The 22,480-nt window shown below is 46.8% G+C and overlaps 1 protein-coding gene across 1 annotated transcript in view; it reads left to right on the top strand.

The window, feature by feature from the left end:
- The window catches only part of SELENOF (selenoprotein F), a 75,970-nt gene extending 74,795 nt beyond the window's left edge, over positions 1-1,175 (top strand). Inside the window, exon 5 of the mRNA XM_069232303.1 lies at positions 130-1,175. Within this exon, the coding sequence (XP_069088404.1) occupies positions 130-261 (132 nt within the window). The 3' untranslated portion in view covers positions 262-1,175. The remainder of the gene's footprint in view (positions 1-129) is intronic.
- Positions 1,176-22,480: the final 21,305 nt, after the last annotated feature.

Genomic DNA, 22,480 nt, shown 5'->3' with positions numbered 1-22,480 from the left:
AAATCATTGGTTAGATTAGTTAGCTCCTCTATAATATTAATAACGTTTTTGGGATTGTTATGCAGCAGTCTATTGGTAACTGGTGGATTGCCAGGTAAAGCTAACATTTTACCACTGCTTTATTTACAGTATGTTCGTGGCTCTGATCCTGTACTTAAGCTTTTGGACGACAATGGGAACATCTCTGAGGAACTAAGCATTCTGAAGTGGAATACAGACAGCGTAGAAGAATTCTTAAGTGAAAAATTGGAACGCCTCTAAATTATTTTTCAGACTTTCTATCATGTTGCCAGATCATATTTGAGTAGAATACAATAATGAAAATTACGTTATTCCTGCTGTATGAAATGCAAAGAGCATTGCGTGAAATTGTTTCCATTAAATTCATAATCTCAGTAAGGCGCATTTTATTAGCCCTACAATGTCAGATCCTAAGTTGTCCCATGCCAGTTCTGTGTTTCTTGTATTGCTGTTTTCGTTGTTGAAGTCTAGAAAACCGACGCCTGACCGGGACAGTTTGAGGTTTGTGAATGTATGTTTAACCAAGGACCATCACAACCAAGGACATTGTGATATTCTTCACATTTCCTATTCTATAGTTTCCAAAATGTTTAATGGTCTGTGGAAGCAGGGAGGTGCCAATATGCAGTAACTTTGGTACTCTGTGTTTCTTTTGGGGTGAGAGTTTATTCTATGTTAGTGCATTTTATAAGTAAGGGGCATTATAAACATATGGAAGCAAGCTTCTAATAGTCTTTGAAACTATTCCATGCCTTTTTACCGTGTGATCCGTGAAAGCAAAGATCAGAAGCATTTCAATGGATGCACAAACTCAAGCTTTTGGCCCTTGGATTTATAGGAATTTTGTACTGTTCTTTTTTTTTTTTTTATATATCTGGACTGTCTTTTCAGATTATAATGAATGCCCACTGTGCAGAATGACTTTGTAATTTTCATTCTGATGCAACAAAACGTGTGTGCTGCAGTAGTTGTTGTTAGGTGAGAGACACTTTAGTGAAGGCCCCACAGAAAACCTTGTCAAGGCATGTGCGAGCCTGATGTTATGTGTACTGTCACCAATTTATAACCCTGCTGCGGTAGGAATAAACGCAGTAAAGAATAAACTGTTAAAATCTATTTAAAATAAAGACATTCCCAATTGTGTTAGAACAAAAGTGTTTGTGACTGCTGTTTTATTGATAAATTATTGTTAAATGTTTAAGTTGACGGGTATATTTTCCGGTTGCTCCACCACAACTTGTTCCCCTGAGGCTAATTAAAATGTAGGGGATCACTGAAGCATTCGTTTACAGTTTGGTTTCATTAACCTTATTTTAGCCGATTCACAGCATCCTCGGATATACTGCAAGGAGAACTGACAATTTACGTTCCATGGGATAAACACATACTCTCCTGCCCTGTGATTTCACACTCTAGATTTGACAAAATAGCAAATTTACAGGTGAAGAATTAAGCTAAATGTGCAGTTAGACGTGTTTTTTTTTGTTTTTTTTGTTTTTTTTTTTGTCGTCATTTTGGTGTCGAAAACATTTAACCATGCAAACAGTTTCTTCTGCAACAACTCCTCAAAAATGAAAATGGTCTTTTAGGCATTTTAGCGCACTTATTAAACCACTTGCATCTGCTTGAAGTACATGAAGTGCAAGGTGTTGGAAAATGCACTGCAGATGTTTCTGAAGGGGAAGATCCGGAACCACAACGTAGTAGTTAACAGAAGCGGAACCACGCTTGCGTTAACTACGACTCCCTTTTTCTCTGCCTTAACCACTCATGTGCTGAACAACGCACATGCGTGGTTAAGGCAGAAAAATAAGCGAGTCGGCATCGGGGAGTACTCGATCAGGTAAATGGGGCTGGGGCTGGGGCAGGGTTGAGCGGTGGATTACGGGCTTGGGGAGGGGAGGTCTGGGCAGTTTGTTTTTTGTGGGGTGGGGGATCGGGGTAGTTCTGGTTTTTAGGGGTGGGGGGATCGGGGCAGATCTGCTTTTAGGGGCGGGGTGGGGGGGTCGGAAGTTTTGTTTTGGGGGTTGGGGTACTTTTGTTTTTGGCGGTGGGGGGTCGGGGTAGTTTGTTTTTCAGGGGTTGGGGCAGTTCTGTTTTTAGGGGCGGGTGGGGGTCTGGGGTAGTTTTGTTTTGGGGGTTGGGGGGCAGGGTATCTTTGTTTTTTGGGGGTGGTGGGGTCAGGTTAGGTTTTTTGCGGTGTAGGGTTGGGGTAGTTTGGTTTTTGGGGGTGGGGGCGGAGGGGTCGTTTTTTGGGGGTGAGAGGTCAGGGTAGTTTTTGTTTTTTGGGTGGCGGGGTAGTTTGGGTTTTTTGGGGTGGGTGTCGTAGTAGTTTGGTTTTTGGGGGTGGGGGATCCTGGTCATTTGGTGTTTTTGTGCATGGGGGATCGGGGTAGTTAGTGGCTCTTGGGGGATGTGGGGCTCAAGGTAGTTAGTGGTTTTAGGGGTGGGGGTTGGGGCACTTTTGTTTTTGGGGGGTGGGAGGTTGGGGTGGTTTGGATTTGGGGGATGGGGTCGGTTTTTGGGGGTGGGGTGGCGGGTTGGGGTAGTTTGGATTTTTGTGGGTGGGTTAGTTTGGGTTTTGGGGTGGGGGTCGGAGTAGTTTGGTTTTTGTGGGTGGGGTCAGTTGTTTTGAGGTCAGGGGTGGGTTGGGCAGGTTTTAGGGCTCAGGGTGGGTGGGGGGTATTGGGGTGGTTCTATTTTTAGGCCTAGTGGTGGGGATGGAATGCGAAAACTACGCATGTCATTCCACACAAGCCTTTACTAGGCATGCCTTTACAACGAAAAATCGTTGTAAAGGCACTCGTGGGAACAACGCCATTGTTGTTCTGACCATGTTGTTCAGCCATGCGTGGTTAGTGCATACGTTGTTCCATGATACATTCCAGACAGGAACATCCAGAAAAACGACTCCGGAACCACAACATCGTTGTTAACGCAAGCAGAACCACGCTTGCATTAACGACTCACTTTTTCTCTGCCTTAACTAAGCATGTGCTGAACAACGCACATGCGTGGTTAAGGCAGAGAAAAAGTGAGTTCGCATCAGGAGAGGACGCGGTCAGGTAAGGGGTTGGGACAAAGTTGGGGTGTACTTTTTAGTGATGGGGCTGGTTTAAGGGCTTGGGGTGGGGTGGGGTGAGGTCGCAGTAGTTTGTGTTTTGGGGGTGGGAGCATCGGGGTAGTTTGTTTTTTAGGGGTGGGGCGATTGGGGTGTTTCTGTTTTTAGAGGCTGAGGTGGGGGGATTGGGTTAGTTTTGTTTTGGGGGTGGGGGTGGGGGTAGGGGTTTTTCGGAACCGCTACCTTCCCAGAGAGCTGGAAACACGCAAAGGGCAACCCTCTACTGAAGAAACCCACCGCCGACCTGCCAGACCTCAAGAACTACCGGCCCATCTCCCTGCTCCCCTTTCCGACCAAAGTCATCGAGGAGGGAGTCAAACAACTCAGCGCCTTCCTGAAAGCCAACAACATCCTGGATCCCTCTCAGTCAGGATTCAGAAGCAACCATAGCACAGAGACCGCCCTCCTCGCTGCGACAAGCGACATCCGCACCCTCCTTGACCGAGGCGAGACCGTCGCCCTCATCCTCTTGGGCCTTTCCGCCACCTTCGACAGTCTTACACGACACACTACGCACCTGTCTCCACATCCTCAGCTCCAACCTCTCTGCCTGGAAAGATTCCTGGTGGCCCACTGCCCTTGGAAACGCCCCCACCAACCACGCCCGCAACCTCGGCGTCATCTTACTCATTGCTCTCAATGGACCGACAGGTGAGCGCCATCTCATTGGGCTGCTTTCCACACCCTGCGCATGCTTCAAAAAAGCTACAAGTGGACGCCTACCGAAGCCAGAAGGACAGTCAGCAGCAGCGTCGACTACAGCAATGCACTCTACGCTGGAACCACCGCCAAGACCCGAAAAAGACTACAACACATCCAGAACGCCTCCGCCTGTCTCATGAAGAACGCCCCATGACACAGCCACACCTCCTCCCTTCTGAGAGACCTACACTGGCTGCCTATTGACAAAAGAATCACCTTCAAGCTCCTGACTCATGCCTACAGGGTCCTACATGACGCCGGACCAGCCTACCTCAACCACAGACTCTACTTCTACACTCCCGCCAGACAACTCCACTCACCGACCAGGCCCTTGCCAACATCCCCCGCATCTGGAAGACCCCAGCCAGTGGAAGATCCTTCTCCCACTTTGCCGCCAAGACCTGGAACACCCTCCCCAGTTCAGCAAGGACCTCAAGACCTGGCTCTTCGACTGATCCTCAGCACCCCCTCCTACCTTCCCCAGCGCCCCGAGACCCTCAAGCGTGAGTAGCCGCACTTTACAAATCCCTGATTGATTGATAGGTTTTAGGGCTCAGGGTGGGTGGGGATATCGGGGTAGTTGTATTTTTAGGGTGGGGGGGATTGTATGTGAAAACCATGCATGCTGTTCCACACATGCCTTTACTAGGCACGCCTTTACAATGAAAAATCGTTGTAAAGGCATTCTTGGAAACAAGGCAATTGTTGTTCTGACTGCGTTGTTCAGGCACGTGTGGTTGGCGCATGCGTTGTTCCATCATACATTAGTTTCTGATTATTCACAGACCAACGGCTCTATGTTGACCACCACTCATAAAAGGGATTAGATTAATTTTTATGTGGCTAACAGTTATAGAAAAGCGCTAAGTCCCATTGTGTTTTTATTGTAAGGTCATTTTCACCAAAGAGCAGCTTTAAAGTAAATTGAACACTCCTTACAAGTGCTAACCTACCAGAATGAATGAATGAAGTTAATCAACATGCATACATAAAGTGTGTGTATGTATATATATGTGTGTGTGTGTGTGTATATATATATATATATATATATATATATATATATATATATATATATATATATATATATATAAAATAGTGTGTGTGTGTACATATATATTGTTAGAAATTAGGTCTCTAGCTGGCAGTCGGTTTGTACCCTGTCCAAGTAGGGACCCTCCCTCAGAATAAGGGAGATACCTGCTCAGATAACCCCTGCTCACCCCCTTGGTAGTTTGTCACGAACAGTCAGGCTTATCTCATAAGCAATGTGTAAAGCATTTGCACATAACACACAGTAACACAGTGAAAACACTACAAAAGGACACCAGACCAGTTTTAGAAAAATAGCAAATATTCATCTATTTAAAAAAAGACCAAATATGATAAAAGTCCAACATACAGTAATAAAAATATGAATTCTGCAAGATTTACTAAAAAATACAGTTCCTTGAAGTCAATAGCTCCACCTGGGACTATCACGGCATCGTGATCAACAAAACTAACAGTTCAGGCCGGCTGTGGTGTCGCAGGCCAGCTACGGTGTTGGGAACACCCGCAAACAGGACCTTGGATTTGTAGTGTGTCGTGATCTTTGTGGTGAGCTCCGGAGAGCGGCATCGCGGTGTTGGTTCCAAAGTCGGTGCAGGAGTTGCCAAGCCCGTGAAGTCACAAGCGTTGCAGATTGAACTCCGGGCTGATGAAGTCAGGAGCGCTGGTGTGGATGGCGTCGGTGCTGTGGCACGAAGCAGGACGATGTGACGTGCGGTGCCCACAGGTCACGGTGCAGGCAGCAGCGGCGTCGTTGCGGAAGCGCTGTCCGTAGGCCCAAGCCAGCGGTGCGGGGTGGTGTTTCGTGACCCTCACGAGCAGTGTCCACAGGCCACGGTGCAGACAGGGATGCCTAGTAACAACATTGGAGTCCGTGGTGCTGACATTGGCGGACTGGGTCTGCGGTGCAAGACGGGATGGTGTTTCGTGCTCCTCACGAGTGGTGTCCACAGGCCATGGGGCAGGCAGCGGTGCCAGTGTCAGCAGGAGTGGAGTCGTTGGGGAGGCCCAGGCTGCAGTGTGAGCAGGCAATGCCGGAGTGTGGGGCCCACAGGTCGCAGTGCGAGCAGCGGCTCAGTGAAGTCGTCTGACGACTGCTTCTGTGAGACCAGGGTCGCGAAGCGGGGCAATGTGACTCCATGCAGCACCGGCAGGTCACGGTGTAGGCTAGCGGGGCGTCACAGTGGTTTCTCCTCTTGAACAGCACAAAACACACAGTTCCCAGTGCTGCAGGTCGAGGAAACTGAAGTCTTTGGTGTCCCTGAGATTTCCAACAGGAGGCAAGCGCTACTCCAAGCCCTTGAAAAACATTCTCAAGCAGGACACAAAGCAAAGTTGACCCTTTGCACTCGTTTCAGGCAGAAGCAGCAACTGCAGGCCAGTCCAGCAAGGCAGCACAGCAAAGGGACAGTACTCCTCCTCCAGATCTTCAGCTCTTCTCCTTGGCAGAGGTTCCTCGCGATTCCAGAAAGATTCTAAAAGTCTGTGGGTTTGGGTCTTCTTCTTGTACCCATTTCTGCCTTTGAAGTTGGCAACCTTCACAGCAAAGTCTCAAGTGTTTGACAGATCCTTCCTTGTCCAAGCCAGGCCCCAGACACACACCAGGGGGTTGGAGACTGCATTGTTTGAGGGAAGGCACAGTCGTTTCAGGTGTGAACGACCACTCCTCCCTCCCCTCTAGCTCAGATGGCTCATCAGGATATGCAGGCTACACCCCCACCCCCTTTTGTGTCACTTTCTAGAGGGGTGCAAAACAGCACAACTGTCAAACTGACCCAGACAGACAGTCCACAAACAGGTAGAGTCACAGAATGGTTTAAGCAAGAAAATGCCTACTTTCTAAAAGTGGCATTTTCCAACAGATAATTTAAAAAACAACTTCACTAAAAGATGTATTTTTAAATTGTGAGTTCAGAGACCCTAAACCCCACATTTTTATCTACTCTCAAAAGGAATCTATGCTTTAAGGATATTTAAAGGCAGCCCATGTTAACCTATGAGAGGGATAGGCCTTGCACAGTGAAAAACGAATTTGGCAGTATTACACTGTTAGGACATATAAAACACATTAGTATATGTCCTACCTTAAACATACCCTGCCACTTGGGCTACTTGGGGCCTACCTTAGGGGTGCCTGACATGTAGGAAAAGGGAAGGTTTAGGCCTGGCAAGTGGATACACTTGCCAAGTCGAATTGCCAGTTTAAAACTGCACACAGACACTGCTTTGGCAGGTCTGAGCCATGTTTACAGGGCTACTTATGTGGGTGGCACAATCAGTCCTGCAGGCCCTTTAGTAACATTTGATTTACATGCCCTGGGCACCTCTGGTGCACTTTACTAGGGACTTACCAGTAAATCAAATATGCCAATCATGGATCAACCAATCAACAGTACAATTTACCTAGGAAGCACTTGCACTTTAGCACTGATTAGCAGTGGTAAAGTGCAGAGACAACAAACCAGCAAAAACAGACCTGAAAAAATAGGAGGACGAAGGCAAAAAGTTTGGAGATAACCCTGCAAAAAGGGCCATTTTCAACATGTGTATATATAAAGATTCACCTAGAAAATCCAAAGTTACAGTGACTTTATATTTGGGCTTGCATTTCAAACATACAAAACCATAGAAATTCAGCAGTTATCCTTAGTTATTTCAAGTCAGTCGCCCCTCAAGCCATGCACAGTTTTCTCCTAAATAATTTTACTGCAAATATTGCAGTGATATTATCAATTATGTTATAGATGATGTTATGAGTGATGTAATATATATGGGGTATTTAGCAGTGCATGGCGAGTGCACAAGTTGTAGTTACTTGAAATAACTAACTAGAACTGCTGAATTTCTATGGTTTTGCACATATGAAATGTGGGCCTAACTATACCGCTCCTCTAACCTTAGTTTTTTTAAAGTAAATTTATCTGGCTTTTTTAACATTGAGGTAATTTTAATTTCTTTACTCCAATCTCTGGCATGCATGACCTTTGTGGGTGCGCTGTCGGGGTTGTAACCACCCAACTTTGAGCCACACACTGCCTCCAGCTGTGTGCGGCAGGATTTGACTGCAGGACATGGGCTGCAGCCTGTCCCGTATAACCACCCCAGTCATGGCCGAAGGGGCCACGGGGCCTTGTGTATTGGGTCTGAGTAGGGTGCATAAGTGCTTGAATGGTTCTGTGAGTGGGTCAGTGAGTGTAAGGAAATGCCTTCCTTAGCATTGTTACCCCCTAACTTTTTGCCTTTTGTTGATGCCAGTTATGATTGAAAGTATGCTGGGACCCTGCTAACCAGGCCACAGCACCAGTGTTCTTTCCCTAAACTGTACCTTTGTTCCCACAACTGGCACAGCGCTGGCACACAGTTAAGTCCCTTGTAAATGGTACCCCTGGTACCAAGAGCCCTGTGGCCTGGGAAGGTCTCTAAGGGCTGCAACATGTATTATGCCACCCGGGGACCCCTCACTCAGCACATGCACACTGCCTCACAGCTTGTGTGTGCTGGTGAGGAGAAAATGACCAAGTTGACATGCCCCCCCCCCCCCCCCCCTCAGACTGCCATGCCCTTAACCCACTGCCTGTGGCATTGGTAAGTCACCCCTAAATGAGGCCTTACAGCCCTAAGGCAGGTGCACTATACCACAGGTGGGGGCATAGTTGCATGAGCACTACGCCCCTACAGTGTTTAAGCAAAACTTTAGATATTGTAAGTGCAGGGTAGCCATAAAGAGTATATGGTCTAGGAGTCTGTCAATTACAAACTCCACAGTTCCATAAAGGCTACACTGAAATCTGGGAAGTTTGGTATGAAACTTCTCAGCACAATAAATGCACACTGATGCCAGTGTGGAATTTATTGTAAAATACACCCAGAAGGCATCTTAGATATGCCCCTGAATACCAGTCCGACTCCTAGTGCTAGGCTGACCAGTTTCTGCCAGCCTGCCACAACCAGACGAGTTTCTGGCCACATGGTGTGAGTGCCTTTGTCACTCTGTGGCCAGGAACAAAGCCTGCACTGGGTGGAGGTGCTTCTCACCCCTCCCTGCAGGAACTGTAACACCTGGCGGTGAGCCTCAAAGGCTTCTGCCTGTTGTTACAGCACCCCAGGACATCCCAGCTAGTGGAGATGCCCACCCCTCCGGACACAACCCCCACTTTTGGTGGCAAGTCCAGAGGAGAAAATGAGAAAAACAAGGGAGTCACCTACCAGGCAGAACAGCCCCTAAGGTGCCCTGAGCTGAGGTTACCCCTGCCTTTAGAAATCCTCCATTTTGAGTTTGGAGGATTCCCCCAATAGGAATAGGGACTTGGCCCCCTTCCCTCAGAGAGGAGGCACAAAGAAGGTGTAGCCACCCTCAAGGACAGTAGCCATTGGCTACTGCCCTCCTGACCTAACCACACCCCTAAATTCAGTATTTAGGGGCGACCCTGAACCCAGGAAATCAGATTCCTGCAACCTGAAAAAAGATGGGCTGCTGACCTGAAAGCCCCTCAGAGATGACGGAGACACCAACTGACTTGGCCCCAGCCCTACCGGCTTGTCTCCAGACTCAAAGAACCTGTACAGCGACTCATGCAGCTTAGATGGCCCTGCACCTAAAGGACCAAGAAACTCCAGAGAACAGCGACACTGTTCAGAAACTGCAACAACTTTGCAACTTTGAAACAACTTTTGAAGAGACTCCACTTCTCACCAGAAGTGAGTCTTCACACTCTGCACCCGGCGCCCCTGGCTCAAGTTCAGGACAACCAACACCGCAGAGAGGACTCCAAGGTGACTCCAGTGACGTGGACACCCTAAGTCGACCCTCCTGAACCCCTACAGCAATGCCTGCAGAGAGGATCCAGAGGCTCCCCCTGACCGCGACTGCCTGGTAACATAGGAACCCAACGCCTGGACCAAGCACTACGCCTGCAGCCCCAGGACCAAGAGGAACCACCTACCAGTGCAGGAGTGACCAGCAGACGGCCCTCATCTTAGCCCAGTCAGTGGCTGGCCCAAGAAGCCCCCCCCCGTGCCAGCCTGCATCGCCTAGGTGACCCCCGGGTCCCTCCATTGCTTTCCATAGCAAACCTGACTCCTACTTTGCCTACTGCGCTCGGCCACCCCATGCCACTGAGGGTGTGTTTTGTGGGCTTGTGTGTGTGTCCCAGTGCTCTACAAAAAACCCTGGTCTGCTCCCTGAGGACACAGGTACTTACCTGTAAGCAGACTAGGACCGGAGCATCCCTGTTCTTCATAGATGCCTGTGTTTTGGGCCCTCCTTTGACCTCTGCACCTGACCGGCCCTGTGTTGCTGGTGCTGTGGCTTTAGGGTTGCCCTGAACCCCCAACGGTGGGCTGTCTATGCCCAGGAGACTGACTGTGTAAGTGCTTTACTTGCCTGAGAAACCTAACCAAACTTACCACCACCAGGAACTGTTGATTTTTGCACTGTGTCCACTTTTAAAATAGCTTATTGCCATTTTAACCAAAACTGTGCATACTACTGTTTTAAATCAAAGCTCTATACTTACCTGTGTGAAGTACCTTGCATTTTATGTATTTACCTCAAATCTTGAATCTTGTGGTTCTAAAATAAATGTATTTTCTATGTAAAACCTATTGGCCTGGAGTTAAGTCTTTGAATGTGTGTTCCTCATTTATTGCCTGTGTGTGTGTACAACAAATGCTTAACACTACCCTCTGATAAGCCTACTGCTCGACCACGCTACCACAACATATAGCATTAGTATTATCTAATTTTGCCACTGTCAACCTCTAAGGGGAACCCTTGGACTCTGTGCACACTATTTCTTACTTGGGCTTACAGAGCCAACTTCCTACACTGAACATTCGTATTTTCAGTTTTCTATGCTCCCTTTTGGTCTCACCAGTGCATCTCAGCTGTTCACGAAAGTGATGGTGGGAGTGACGGCTCACCTTTGGAGGTCAGGGGTGCCAGTCTTCCCCTACATTGACGACTGACTACCCAAGGCAGTCATCAACCACCTCCAGTCTATGACAAATCTTCTGTCCTCTTTGGGGTGTGCCGAAGTCATACCTGACTCCTCAGACACTCGCTCCTCATCCGAGCCTTTATGGACACTGTAGAGTTGCATGTCTCTCCCCCAGGAATGAGAGTCAAAGACATTCAGGCTGTGATCCCAATCCTCAGTCCCAATCCTCAGTCAGTGCGGGCAACACTGAGGCGGCTGGGACTGTTGGCCTCTTGCATCATGCTGGTCATGCATCCCAGGCGGCATATACAAGCTCTGCAGAGGGTCTAACAACCACATTCAGATTTCAGAGGAGGCTGCAAAATATGCAGTGGTGGTTGTGGACTGCAATTGGGTCAGCAGCACACCCCTCTCCCTAGGCCACCAAACACTGACAGTGGTGACTGATGCGCCACGTCTGTGATGGGGTGGCCATCTGGGAGAGGTGGCAATCAGTAGCCTCTGGTCTTCAGCTGACTGCTGGTTCCACATCAGTCTTCTGGAGCATAGGGCCTCCTGTTTAGCATTGATAACCTTCCCTTCAGCCATCAAAGGGAGGCTAGTATAGGTTCTTGCGGACAATACCACTGCCATGTGGTCCTGCAACAAACCGAGTGGGCTAGGGTCATGGACTCTTTGCCAGGAGTCCTCACACCTCTAGAATTGTCTGAACCACTATGGAATTTTCCTGGTTGTGAACAACCTTGCTGTAGTATTCAATACCAGGGGGAACAAGCTAAGCTGTCAGCTTCTAGCAGATCACAAATGGCAGTTGCACCCTTACGTGGCACAGTAATATAAAAGAAAGAGAAACAAATAGAAAGATTCTGAGTCTAGCTACGAGAAGATCTTCTTTAAAGGATGATTCACTCAACTTCCAATGGGGTGGCATGCTTCACCATACGAAACCTTCTTGCACCGTGATACCTAGTCACAGTGCAGTCTAAAACTCCCTCCCTAGTTTGTAGGAGCTCTGCAGATATTTTAGAGGTATAGCAATTTTAGAATGAGCAGCAAGATGTGGTGAGGTAGGCAGAGTGTAAACAAAAAAGCAAAGTGGAAAAAAACTGACTCCAGGGTACGCTGGTGAGTTTCTTTGTGTGTCTCTGAGCCAGGATTCAAAACTAAGACCGAACAGGAAGAATTTACAGATCTGTCCACACATCATGGAGAAGGTTGACATGGTTCTGCCTATAACTCTCAACAGAGGTGTTGCAGCATTCTTCAGGAACTATTGTGAAACTTCTGCCAAGGTAAGTGCTCAAAAATAAATCAAAATAAAGATAAATTAGATTTAGTGTATACTAAACCATCCAGGGGTTCTCATATGACTTCAGTGAGTTGAGGCAGTGGGAGGAATCCACTGGCAGGTACCTGTGAAAGACGTGTATAATATGTGATATAAATGTTGTAGCTAGTACTCGTACAACAATCTCTGTAGATAACTTTGCACCCATGTTCCAAGCTCTGTGACAGCAGTCGGGATTCCTAGTACCTAGGAACTGGAGGTAAGTTTCGGTTTGCCACTTTTTCTCAGTATTCAACAACACTGTGAGACAATCAAAAGGATCAATAATAAAAACAGAGCTTACCTGCAAAAGTCAGGTTTAACGCCTCACCTAAGGCCCTTCCTAGGGGTTTAGGGTTCACTCACCCCTACGGGTCCATTACAAAGAGTTGAAGAAAGAAGGAAGAATACTAAGAAATATGAAAGGAAAGGCTCAAACCTCTAGGCCATTAAAACAATGTGCAGCTCATATGTTGTGTGTGTTGATAAAGGGGGGGAGGGGGAGGGTCTTGCATGCCAAGGTGTCCCTAACGACGTACTTAGTTTCCATGCCGAACAGACTAGTCACTGACAAAACTTGGGAACCTCACAATAGTATGAATGCCCAGTTGGACCCTTACATGGAACACTGTCTGGTGTCGTTTAACAGCCAAATCATTCTTTGTATTCCGATGTGATCACTAGATGGAGGATTTAGGGGAAATGGAACACAACTGCACGTGTTTGTCAGCACGCTTACCTAATGATTCGTGCCTGCGTAAACCAGGGCATGTGTGGAACCGTGATGGGGTGGTGTCAACAAATGAACTTGCCCACTTGGAAAGCCCCAATACTCGCAGGCGCGCTGCATCTCTGAGAGTACCCTAGTGCTGGAGATTCTATGTCGGGACCCCAGGCTCTGCTTTCTCTATCTTTACTACTTAACTCTCCCACCTGCAGCTCTTCCGTCCCATCCTACCCTTTCAAATTTGAACCCTCTGACACTATCCACCATAGGTCGGCAGAGTGGGTCCCTGCCCCACCAGTTGTGGAATATATGCAGTAACATTTGCACAAGAGTTTTGAGAAAGAGGTCCAAGACAGACTGCCCATGACCAGACCTTCTGCACAAGACCGCTCAGACATCTGATATAAACTCTAATATGCTCACCTTTTTCAAAATGTTTGCCATGGATACAAAAAAGGGGATTGACAGGGCCCTTAGAGCCTGCCAAGACCAGGACTGGACATTTCTGGTCCCCTTGCTAAAATCATTGAATTGGCACTGCATGCTCAAGTGACAAACACCACCATTGATCCAGAAAGCCAGGTGGACCCGGTGTGCCATCTTTGTCAGGCAATGCTATTTGTGCCTTTGCCTCTGAAAGAAGAAAGTCAGTTCTGTTAAGAATCAACCCACCACTTGGTGGAACTAGCCACGGCTGAACCTGGTCCTTTGGCTGAAGGGTATTTGTTTGGGGACCATTTTGTAAAGGATCTTGGTAAATTTGTGAATACCTTCACATCTCTCGACAAGACGCAATCCTCAAAAAAGGCACTAAACCCCCTTTTTGGCAGGGCTGGTCGTGGCAGAGGATGTCCGACCGGCCACTTCACCCAGCAAGGTCCTCCATGAGGATTCGCTTACAGGCATAGAGGCTTTTGGGAAGATCCAGCACAAGCAGGCTTCTTCCCTTCAAGATCCTGAAGGTTCTGAGGGAGATTCAGCAGAGGTGCCAAAAGGGGCAACTAAGCCTCTTTTCCTCACTCCACAGCTAATGGTTATTCTTCTTCCAAATCTTCTGTTTGGGGGCAGATTGCATAATTTAGTGCACAACTGGGCATTGATTTTGACAGACTGTTGGGTTCTGCAGGCAGTTCAAGGTTATCATATAGAACTCACCCAACCTCCTTTTGAGATCTTCCCCTCCTTTTTCCCAACTAGATATGACTTTCATAGACTCAGAAATTCAAGAACGCCTGACAAAACAAGCTATGCTTCTACTACCCCTCATCCAGAGGGCTTCTGCGGCAATGTGTTTCCGGTCCAGAAAAACAGTGAAGGTCAGAGACTTGTCCTCAATTTCAGGGAATTCAACCCATGGATTCTTCACCGTTATTTCAAGATGGAGGGTATCCATCTGGTTTGAGACTTTCTGCAGGAGCAGTATTGGATGGTACGCCTAGATTTAAAAGACGCTTAGCTATCAGTTCCTATTTACCCTCCTCACAGGTGTTGTCTTCAATTTTAGTGGAGGAATCGTTGGTACGAGTATCTAGCCCTTTCTTTTGGGCTTTCATCAGCCCCTTGAGTCATTTACAAAGCTCATGAAGCCAGCGAAGAACATCTACGAGAGTCGGGACTTCGCATGATTGTCTACTTGGATGACATGATTCTGATGGCACAAGACAAAGCTCTTCTACTGAAGCATTTGTCCAGGGCTGTGTCCCTGCTTTAGAGTTTAGGACTTGTTATCAATTCCAAAACATTTATGATGATTCTGTCTCAACAAGTAGAATTCCTAGATTTTCTAATAGATTCAGTCAAATGTCAATTTCTTCTTCCCCACACAAAAGTGAAGTCCATCCAGAGAGAATTGAATTGACTCTGTCCAAACAGACGGTGTCTTAGAGATCCCTAGCAGGGATTGTGGGTCTGTTAGCTTCTTCTATTTAAGTGATCTTTCCCATTCTGTTACACTACAGGGCTCTTCAGAGCTAAAAATCCATTGTCTCAAGAAAGGTCTCTCTTGCGATCCTCAGGTTCTCTTATCCCCCAATGCTCCGGAAGAGAACCACTGGGGGTTCCTTCACATGGACGTTTTGAATGGCAAGGCCATTTTCAGGGAAACCCCAGGTATCACCATAGAATCAGATGCCAGCTGCTGGGGTTGGGGGGCAAGGTGCAGGGAATTTTCTACAGGAGGTCGATGGTCCTCAGAGGAATTGGGGCTTCACATTCATTTTTGGGAAATTCTGGCAGAGTCCTCCGTGATAAAATTTCTTTCCCCCCAAAAGAGCAATTGTTGCATCCTGCTTCGGAAGCACAATGTGTCTGCAGTCAGATACCTCAATTGCTTAGGGGGTACCAGATCTCAGATCTTAGTGACTATAGTCAGGGAGTTTTGGCACTTTTGCCTCTGTCAGAAGATCACAGCAATAGCAGAGTATCTCCCTGTCAATGAGAACAAAGTAGCAGACTGGAATTCAAGGTTCCTTGTCAATTACAGCAACTGGAGACTCCATCCGCATATTTTCTAGAAGATAACTCTCTCTCTCTTGGTCAATGTCATCTGAATCCTCAATTCAAAGATTTTTTTCAGTTGGAGACCAGATCCCATGGCTTTCACCACTGATGCATTTCTACAAGAATGGTCAGGTCCCTTTACCACGTTTCTGAGGGTCACTGATGAAGTCGTGACAGCTGGCATCCATAATTTTGATTACCCCGCTATGGAAAAGACAAGCGTGGTTCCCAGTCCTTCTGGAGATGTTGGTTGCTATTCCCATCCTACTTCCAGTGTACCCTCAGTTGCTCCTAGATCCTGGCAGTTCTCAACACCCACTTTTGCCTTAGGGCCATCTGGTTCTCATGGCGTGAAAAATATCATTAGGCATGGTCAGGTCGACGGCACTTCAGAGGCAGCTGCCTCATTTATACAACAAGTTTGGGCTCCTTCCACCCACAAACAATATTCTTTGGCATGGAAGAGATGGGTGGGTTAGACCCTTCAATGTAATGTGGATGCCGTGGGATTAGAGTTAAAAGATGTGCTCAACTTTCTTTCCAAATGTGCTTAATCTGGATTATGTTACAGGTCAGAAAATAATTTCAAATCGGGTCAGTCTGCTGGTCTTGACCTCATCGATGGTAAGTAGGTTGGTATGCATCCTCAGGTGTGTAAATTACTTAAAGCATTTGGGTGGCTAATCCATCAAGACCTAGATACTCCCAACTATGGGATGTTAATAATGTGTTGGCATTATTCGAATCCTGGCCGGGCAACCCTGAATTGTCTATTAAACAGATCTCTGCCAAATTGACAATGCTTCTTTGTTTGGTTTTCTGAAGAAGGGTGTTAGATGTCAGAGCCCTTGATTTAGCAGGTAGGTTGTTCTCCCAGGATGGAGTTTCCTTTATTATTTAAAAAAAGACTAAGGCTATGTATGGATCTGTTGATTATCCAGCTTTTACTCCTAATGCTAATTTATGTGTGGTCAAATGTTTGAAAGTGTAGGAAGAGTGCACTTTGTCCTGTAGGACCGATCCTTTGGGTCCTCTTTTATTAGCGATTCAAAAGCCTTTCAAGCCAGTGTCTGCTGCAGCCTTATCCAGGATGGTTCGTTGGATCACAGCAGAAGCAGGAGTTGTGTCAATTAATAGCAAGCATTCTGCTAGGGGGTCCATGGCTTCCAAGGTGTTTATGCTTGGTTCCAGATTAGAAGACATTTTACGAGCAGCTGATTGGTCATCTGATTCTATGTTTAAAACCTTTTCTTATAAGCCTATTGTGCATGCTTCTTCTATTGTTGTTGGTCAGCTTTGAACCAGCATAAACAGAGCCTCCAGTCCTGACATTGAATAGAAAAGTTTCTAGCATATGCAACAAGAATTTAAGATTCCATTAAGGACACCAGGGCAATGATTATCCCATACTTGGCATACACTGCTGTGATAAGATGTGTTTTTTTGTTTTTTTTAAATGCATGTCATGTTGAGGATTGTTGCATATGACCTGGCCCTTTGAAGGTGCATAATATGTGTTCGGATTTCATGTACTCGTGTTCTTCCCAGGAGCATGTTAGAAACAAGGTTGAGATGTTCCAGAGTGCCTATATCTTGGTACCGGTATTCCTTCTGGCAGATGGAGATAACTAACTCCTGGACTTTTTTGATCATTTCGTATTCTGGTATTGTTGTTCTCTTTGATATTTCACTTTTGCACAGTCAAGATGATCTTTCACTGTTTTGTTGGGTTTGCCTCATTACTATTGGTGGGTTATTATGGAGGTGTGATTCAAAGCCTCATGGGATATGTGGTCTATGTTTACTGTGTTTTGATTGGCTGCTGTCTTGGAGTAATAAAGATAAAGCATAATCCTCGCCTCTATGCGTTTAATAGAATCTAAAATGATTGTCGCATATGCTAGAAAAGTTTCTATTGTGGCATAGATGTAAGCGCGCTTAGGGATTGTAAAACATTAAAACTACTACCCCCACAGGCATAGTCATGCAAGCTTCCCTGATAATGTCATTGCCACTTATGTAATCCCAGTCAGGTACGAGCACAACAAAGGTAGGACTAAATTGATCAATCTGGTTGTAGGAGATTGAACCTCTATGTAGTGTGCAAAGCTAGGCACACTGTGCAGGGGGTCCAGGCACCCACAAGTTGGTTTACTGAGATAAAAACTAGACCATCTAATGCTCTAATTTGTATGGTAGTTTGGTCGACCAGTTAGGCTAATCTTGGGGAAGTTTTGTACTCACAGTATCAATAAATCGAGGCACACACTCAAAAGAATAACTCAAGACCAATTTACTAAAATACTTCTGATTTTTATAAACGTTTTAAGACCAAGAGCATCAAAATTGGGTAAGGTCTTTTCATGTTATGAATTTTTAAAGTTTTAATAAAGTTAGTCCTTTTATCTGTAATTAGTCACCATAGGAATCAATGGAAAAATACTTTGAAAATTCACAATAAATCAGGCAATGCGTTTATGAATGTCTCCTTTTGCAGGTTGGTCGAGGTCGTCGTTGGGTACCCTGGACCAGCTGGAGAGGTTTGGGCATCTCCCTGTTCCGGCAGGAGCTGCTGCTGAAAGTTGATGGAGTGCCAGGCCACTGCGGGGGACCACTTGGAAAAGCACTGCACAGGTGGACATAAAGATAAGTCCGGAGGGTCCCCTTGGAGTGTCGATGTCGCAAGGGGTAGGGAACCCTTAGGGCACAACTGGATCTTCAGTGCAGGGCACAGGACGGCCGGGTGCAGAACAAATCGGCGAGCCAGCAGCCATGCTCTAAGGATCCCATGCAGCAGGAGGTAGGTTACTTTGAGGGTCGCTTGCAGGTCGGAGGTGGCATTCTGTTGGCAGGTCCAGGTGGTTCCCGAAGTCCCTTGACTGAGGCTTCCATCTGGTCCTTTTGCAGTCCAGAATGGACTGTCCTTCTAGATGTCCAATGTGAGGTGACCTGTACCTTGGGCTATTGCATGGTCTGGCCACTGGAGGTCGCAGTGCCACCAAACTTGGCACACTGGTAGCTTTTGTCCTCTCAGTCCGAGGGGTGAAGTTTGGTCCAGCAGCGGCACTTGGCTCCTTGATCAGCAGCCTGTCAGTGAAGTAGCCTTCACTAGGCCTTTCGTTCCTTGGAGTTGTAGAGTGACGCCTTCACTCTGGAGGGAGATCTTTGGTGATTTTTGAAGAGTGGAGGTCCTGGTGGGGTTTGTAGAGTCTGTCCGATGTCCAAGCAACCCCTCAGCAGTGATTGTCGAGTCCTGGGTGCAGCAGGCAGGGTTTGGTGCCTTTCCTTGTTGCAGTAGGACATCAGTTCTTGAGCCTTGGGTCTTCTTTGTTGCTGATCTTCTTTTGTCTGTGGAATCTGAGTTCTTGGTCTAGGGATGCCCACTAAATACTGTATTTAGTGGGCGTTTTAGGGGGGAAACCTAGTAATAACTAATGGGTCATCAACCTTAGGGTGGCTACACCCACTAAGTGACCACTTCCTGTGGGCAGAGGTCACTTCCCTACACCTGATTGGCTATTTCCCTTCCATGCATGATGGGGGGAAATTAAATGGAGGGGATCACACCGCACATGCAACACCTTAGGGGTGGTGCAAGCCAGGACTGACCACTCCTCTTGTCATTTGTCCCGGTTTCCTGCTGTTACTCCCTCCAAACATGCAGGTTTGCAATTAGTATGGCTATCTGCTGCTAGAAGCAGGCCTGTGGGTCGAGTTTGAAGGGTGTTAAGGGCTCACTAGCAGGGCAGTGTACATTCCTGAAGGAGGGGGCGTTAGCCCCACTCAGGAAGGGCTTTGTACTGAATCCCAGAGAGCATGATCTCTCACCCCAGGGATTCATATTTTTATCTGGTGGTGGCAGGCTGCTTGTGACCGGCCAGCAAACATTCCAGTGTAGTTAGCTTTTGCAGGGGGTACCTCTAATGTGACCTCTGGGTAAATTTGGCAGTAAGTCCAGTACTGGTACCAGCTTGTATTTATCATTCTGATTTGTTTGCTACCAAACAACTCAGGGCACAGAGTGGCCGTTATGTAGCTGTGAAACTCGTATTGACCAGTGTCCAGCACATGCACTTAAAATGGCAGCTCTGTTCGCTCACTGTGTCCCAGGTTTCACAAGTACATAGTGGGGCAAATTGATCATCCAGCTATGCCCTCACATATAATGTAGTGCACCCTGCCTTAGTCCTGGAAGGCCTGCCAGAGGGGTGTCTTACCTATACTGCATGCAGTGGGTAGTGTATAGGGCATGCAGGCAGTGTGCCATGTCAAGTTTGTCTTTTGGGATTGCATCAGGACACTCAGCCTGCAATGGCAGTGCTGAGTGAATCTGAGCCACCCTCTCGGGCCATGCATTCAATCAGGAGCCTACCCTTAGTACCTCATGCCTTGGGTACCTAAGTACCATTTACTGGGGGCTTATAGTGGCAGCTAAAGGTGTATCCAATTGTGCCAATGCATCACAACAGTTTTTGGAAAAGAGATCTGGCCCAGGGAACCTGGTTAGCAGGGGCACTGGACACTAACAACTTTGAGGCTTCAGGCAACAAGTGGGGGCCAAACCATGTCAAAAGAAGCATTTTCTCACACTTGTAGTGGGAGTCCCCGCCAGCATTTCACCTCCCCCAAGGAATGTCAGAAGTCAGGCATCCCTGTTGACTTTATGCCACCCCGGGGACGGGTGACTTAAATTGTTTCAATCAGGATATGGGCAAGGCACTCACCTGCTGAGGCTTTCCTTTATGTTCGCTCCTACTGATCTCAGACTGAGGGCAAGAAAGTGCAGCCTCATGGTGCCGTTTATGTATCCACCCTCGCAGATCAGGAACACTTCCAAGCGAGGCATAGCTGTGCACTAAGGTGTACTGCATCACGGGATGAGTGAGAGCACTGGGATTTGTAGCCTACGCATTGCCTAGTGATTGACTCACCGCCCGGGGACCTCTGATGTGACATCTGTGGTCTAGAGCCATCTTAAGTACACTGGCTACATGAATGGAAATTTAAAACACAATCTGATTGATAAATAAATTGCAAATTAAATAAGTGATCCTCATTGCATTTTGCGATGGTTGAATACCCCTATCTCTAAGTACTGGTTGTGTGATACACTCATGTTGGTGGATGAATAACAAGTAAAATGTAAAGAATCTCGTCACATCCCACCGAGATTATCACCCCTTATCTCACAATACAGGTTGTACTCAAATGATGTGGCCCAGTTAGTAGCTTTGTCAGTAGATCCATAAGTAAAGGGCAGTTGTAGTGTCTCTGTGTGTTGGGGCCCCCTGAGAGCAGATGGTAAGCGTTCTTGTATCAGAGTTAGAGGTAGTTGGGTCAGGGGGTCCCACTGCACTACATGTATCTTCTGTCACTAGATGTTACGGCATCCCTTGAACCAGATCAGGCAGGCAAATCCTTCAATCTGTTACCTACAAGATGTGCTCTTATTAGAGTCGTAGCTAGAGGGTGAGGGGTCGTGCTCCAACTACATTCATCTTCTGTCACCAGATGTTGTGGCATATCTTGAACCAGGTCAGACAGGCAGACCCTTCAATCTGTTTTCTACAAGACATTCAGTAGCATGAGTGCGAATGGCTATCAAGGGATAGATAGCCATGGGATCTCGTCATTCAGCCCATTCTTGTCACTGTGTAAGCAATACACCCATCTTTGTTCCTTGATATATAGGAATTGCGTTATGTTTGTAACTGATGAGGGTTTACCAGGCTTATCAAGGACTGTCCAGAGTAAATTGTCTATTGCGTGACCCTTCTCCAAAAAGTGATTAGTCAGTATGCTGCACCTTATTGTACTTTTGTGTTCGGTGATGCGGGTCTTTATCTTGTGTGTTGTCATCCCAACATATCACAATTTACACAGGTATGTGATCAAGTATATAAGTTTGTCACTGTTGAAGTTGGTATGCTGTCTCTGCTCCCAGGGTTTGAATGTTCCAATGTCCATCCACAGGGAAAATGGCCCTTTACTGGGGGCAGACCCCACAACGTGGTTGATCTGTTGGATTTAGGTTGCACAGGCCTTGTGCGTATGAATTCATCGTTCAGATTACTGCTGTGCTCAAAGGAAAACTGTGGGCACAGGATTACTTTATTGCCCTTGTTCACGATGGGCCACTTCTTGCAGATTGATTTCTTAATCCTGAGAAACTGCAGAACGTGTTCAGGCATACCAATCTCCCTCTCGTGGTTTTGGTGGTCCAACGTCTGACAGCGCTGCTCTATTATTATGTGCTCTTTTGGCTGATCTCCATACAATCAAGATAGGATAACTTTTCTCCTGTAGTTATGAGGATAGGTCCTTGGGTGTGTTTTATATTGTTGCACATAAAAACAATTGCGTTGGAGGCACAGAAACTGCCCAAAATAGAGGTTTTTGCTTAATGATTTGGGATGGAAGCTGTTGTAGGTCAGAAGTGCATTTCATACCATGGGTTCCTGCTGCAGCTCTGTTTCCAGAGAACCGGCTGACAGATACATCAGCAAGTCCAAAAAGGGCAGTCGGCCCTTGCTGTATTCGCAGGTGAACTTTAGAACGGAATTGAGTGTGTTCAGCCATTGGTGAAAGGAGGTGATAGAAGTAATGTCACCCCACCAGATGACAAGGATATCGTCAATGTGGCGCTTCCACAAATTTATGTGGACACTGTATGGGTTTTGCAGGCATAAGGACATGCTCCATCTCAAATGAGTGCATGTAAAAATTCACCAGACTTGGGGCGTAAGGGCTTCCCATCGATGTTCCAGATGTTTAGAGGTACAGGCAATCTTCAAATTGGAAGAAGTTCTCATTCATGGCCATATGTGCACATCTCATGATGAAAGACTGCGTTTAGAACATCCAGGTTTCTGCTGAGGAATAAAGATTCTACAATACTAGCAGAAAATTCTGGTCCTGTGGTATGTACGTGTAGTGTGACTCCACATCAAATGAGACCAGGAAGTCGGTTTCTGTATTGAACTCAACACTGTCTAGAAGATGTAAGACATACTTTGTATCCTGGAGATATGTGGGAATTTCGCTCACCAAGGGTCTGAGGAACAGACCTACAAATTGGGAAAGAGGTTCTAATAAAA

The sequence above is a fragment of the Pleurodeles waltl genome, chromosome 4_2 (assembly GCF_031143425.1).
Source record: "Pleurodeles waltl isolate 20211129_DDA chromosome 4_2, aPleWal1.hap1.20221129, whole genome shotgun sequence".
NCBI classification, from domain to species: Eukaryota; Metazoa; Chordata; class Amphibia; order Caudata; family Salamandridae; genus Pleurodeles; species Pleurodeles waltl.
The sequence above is the reverse complement of the archived record's forward strand: the minus strand, read 5'-3'. Positions and strand labels throughout refer to the sequence as shown.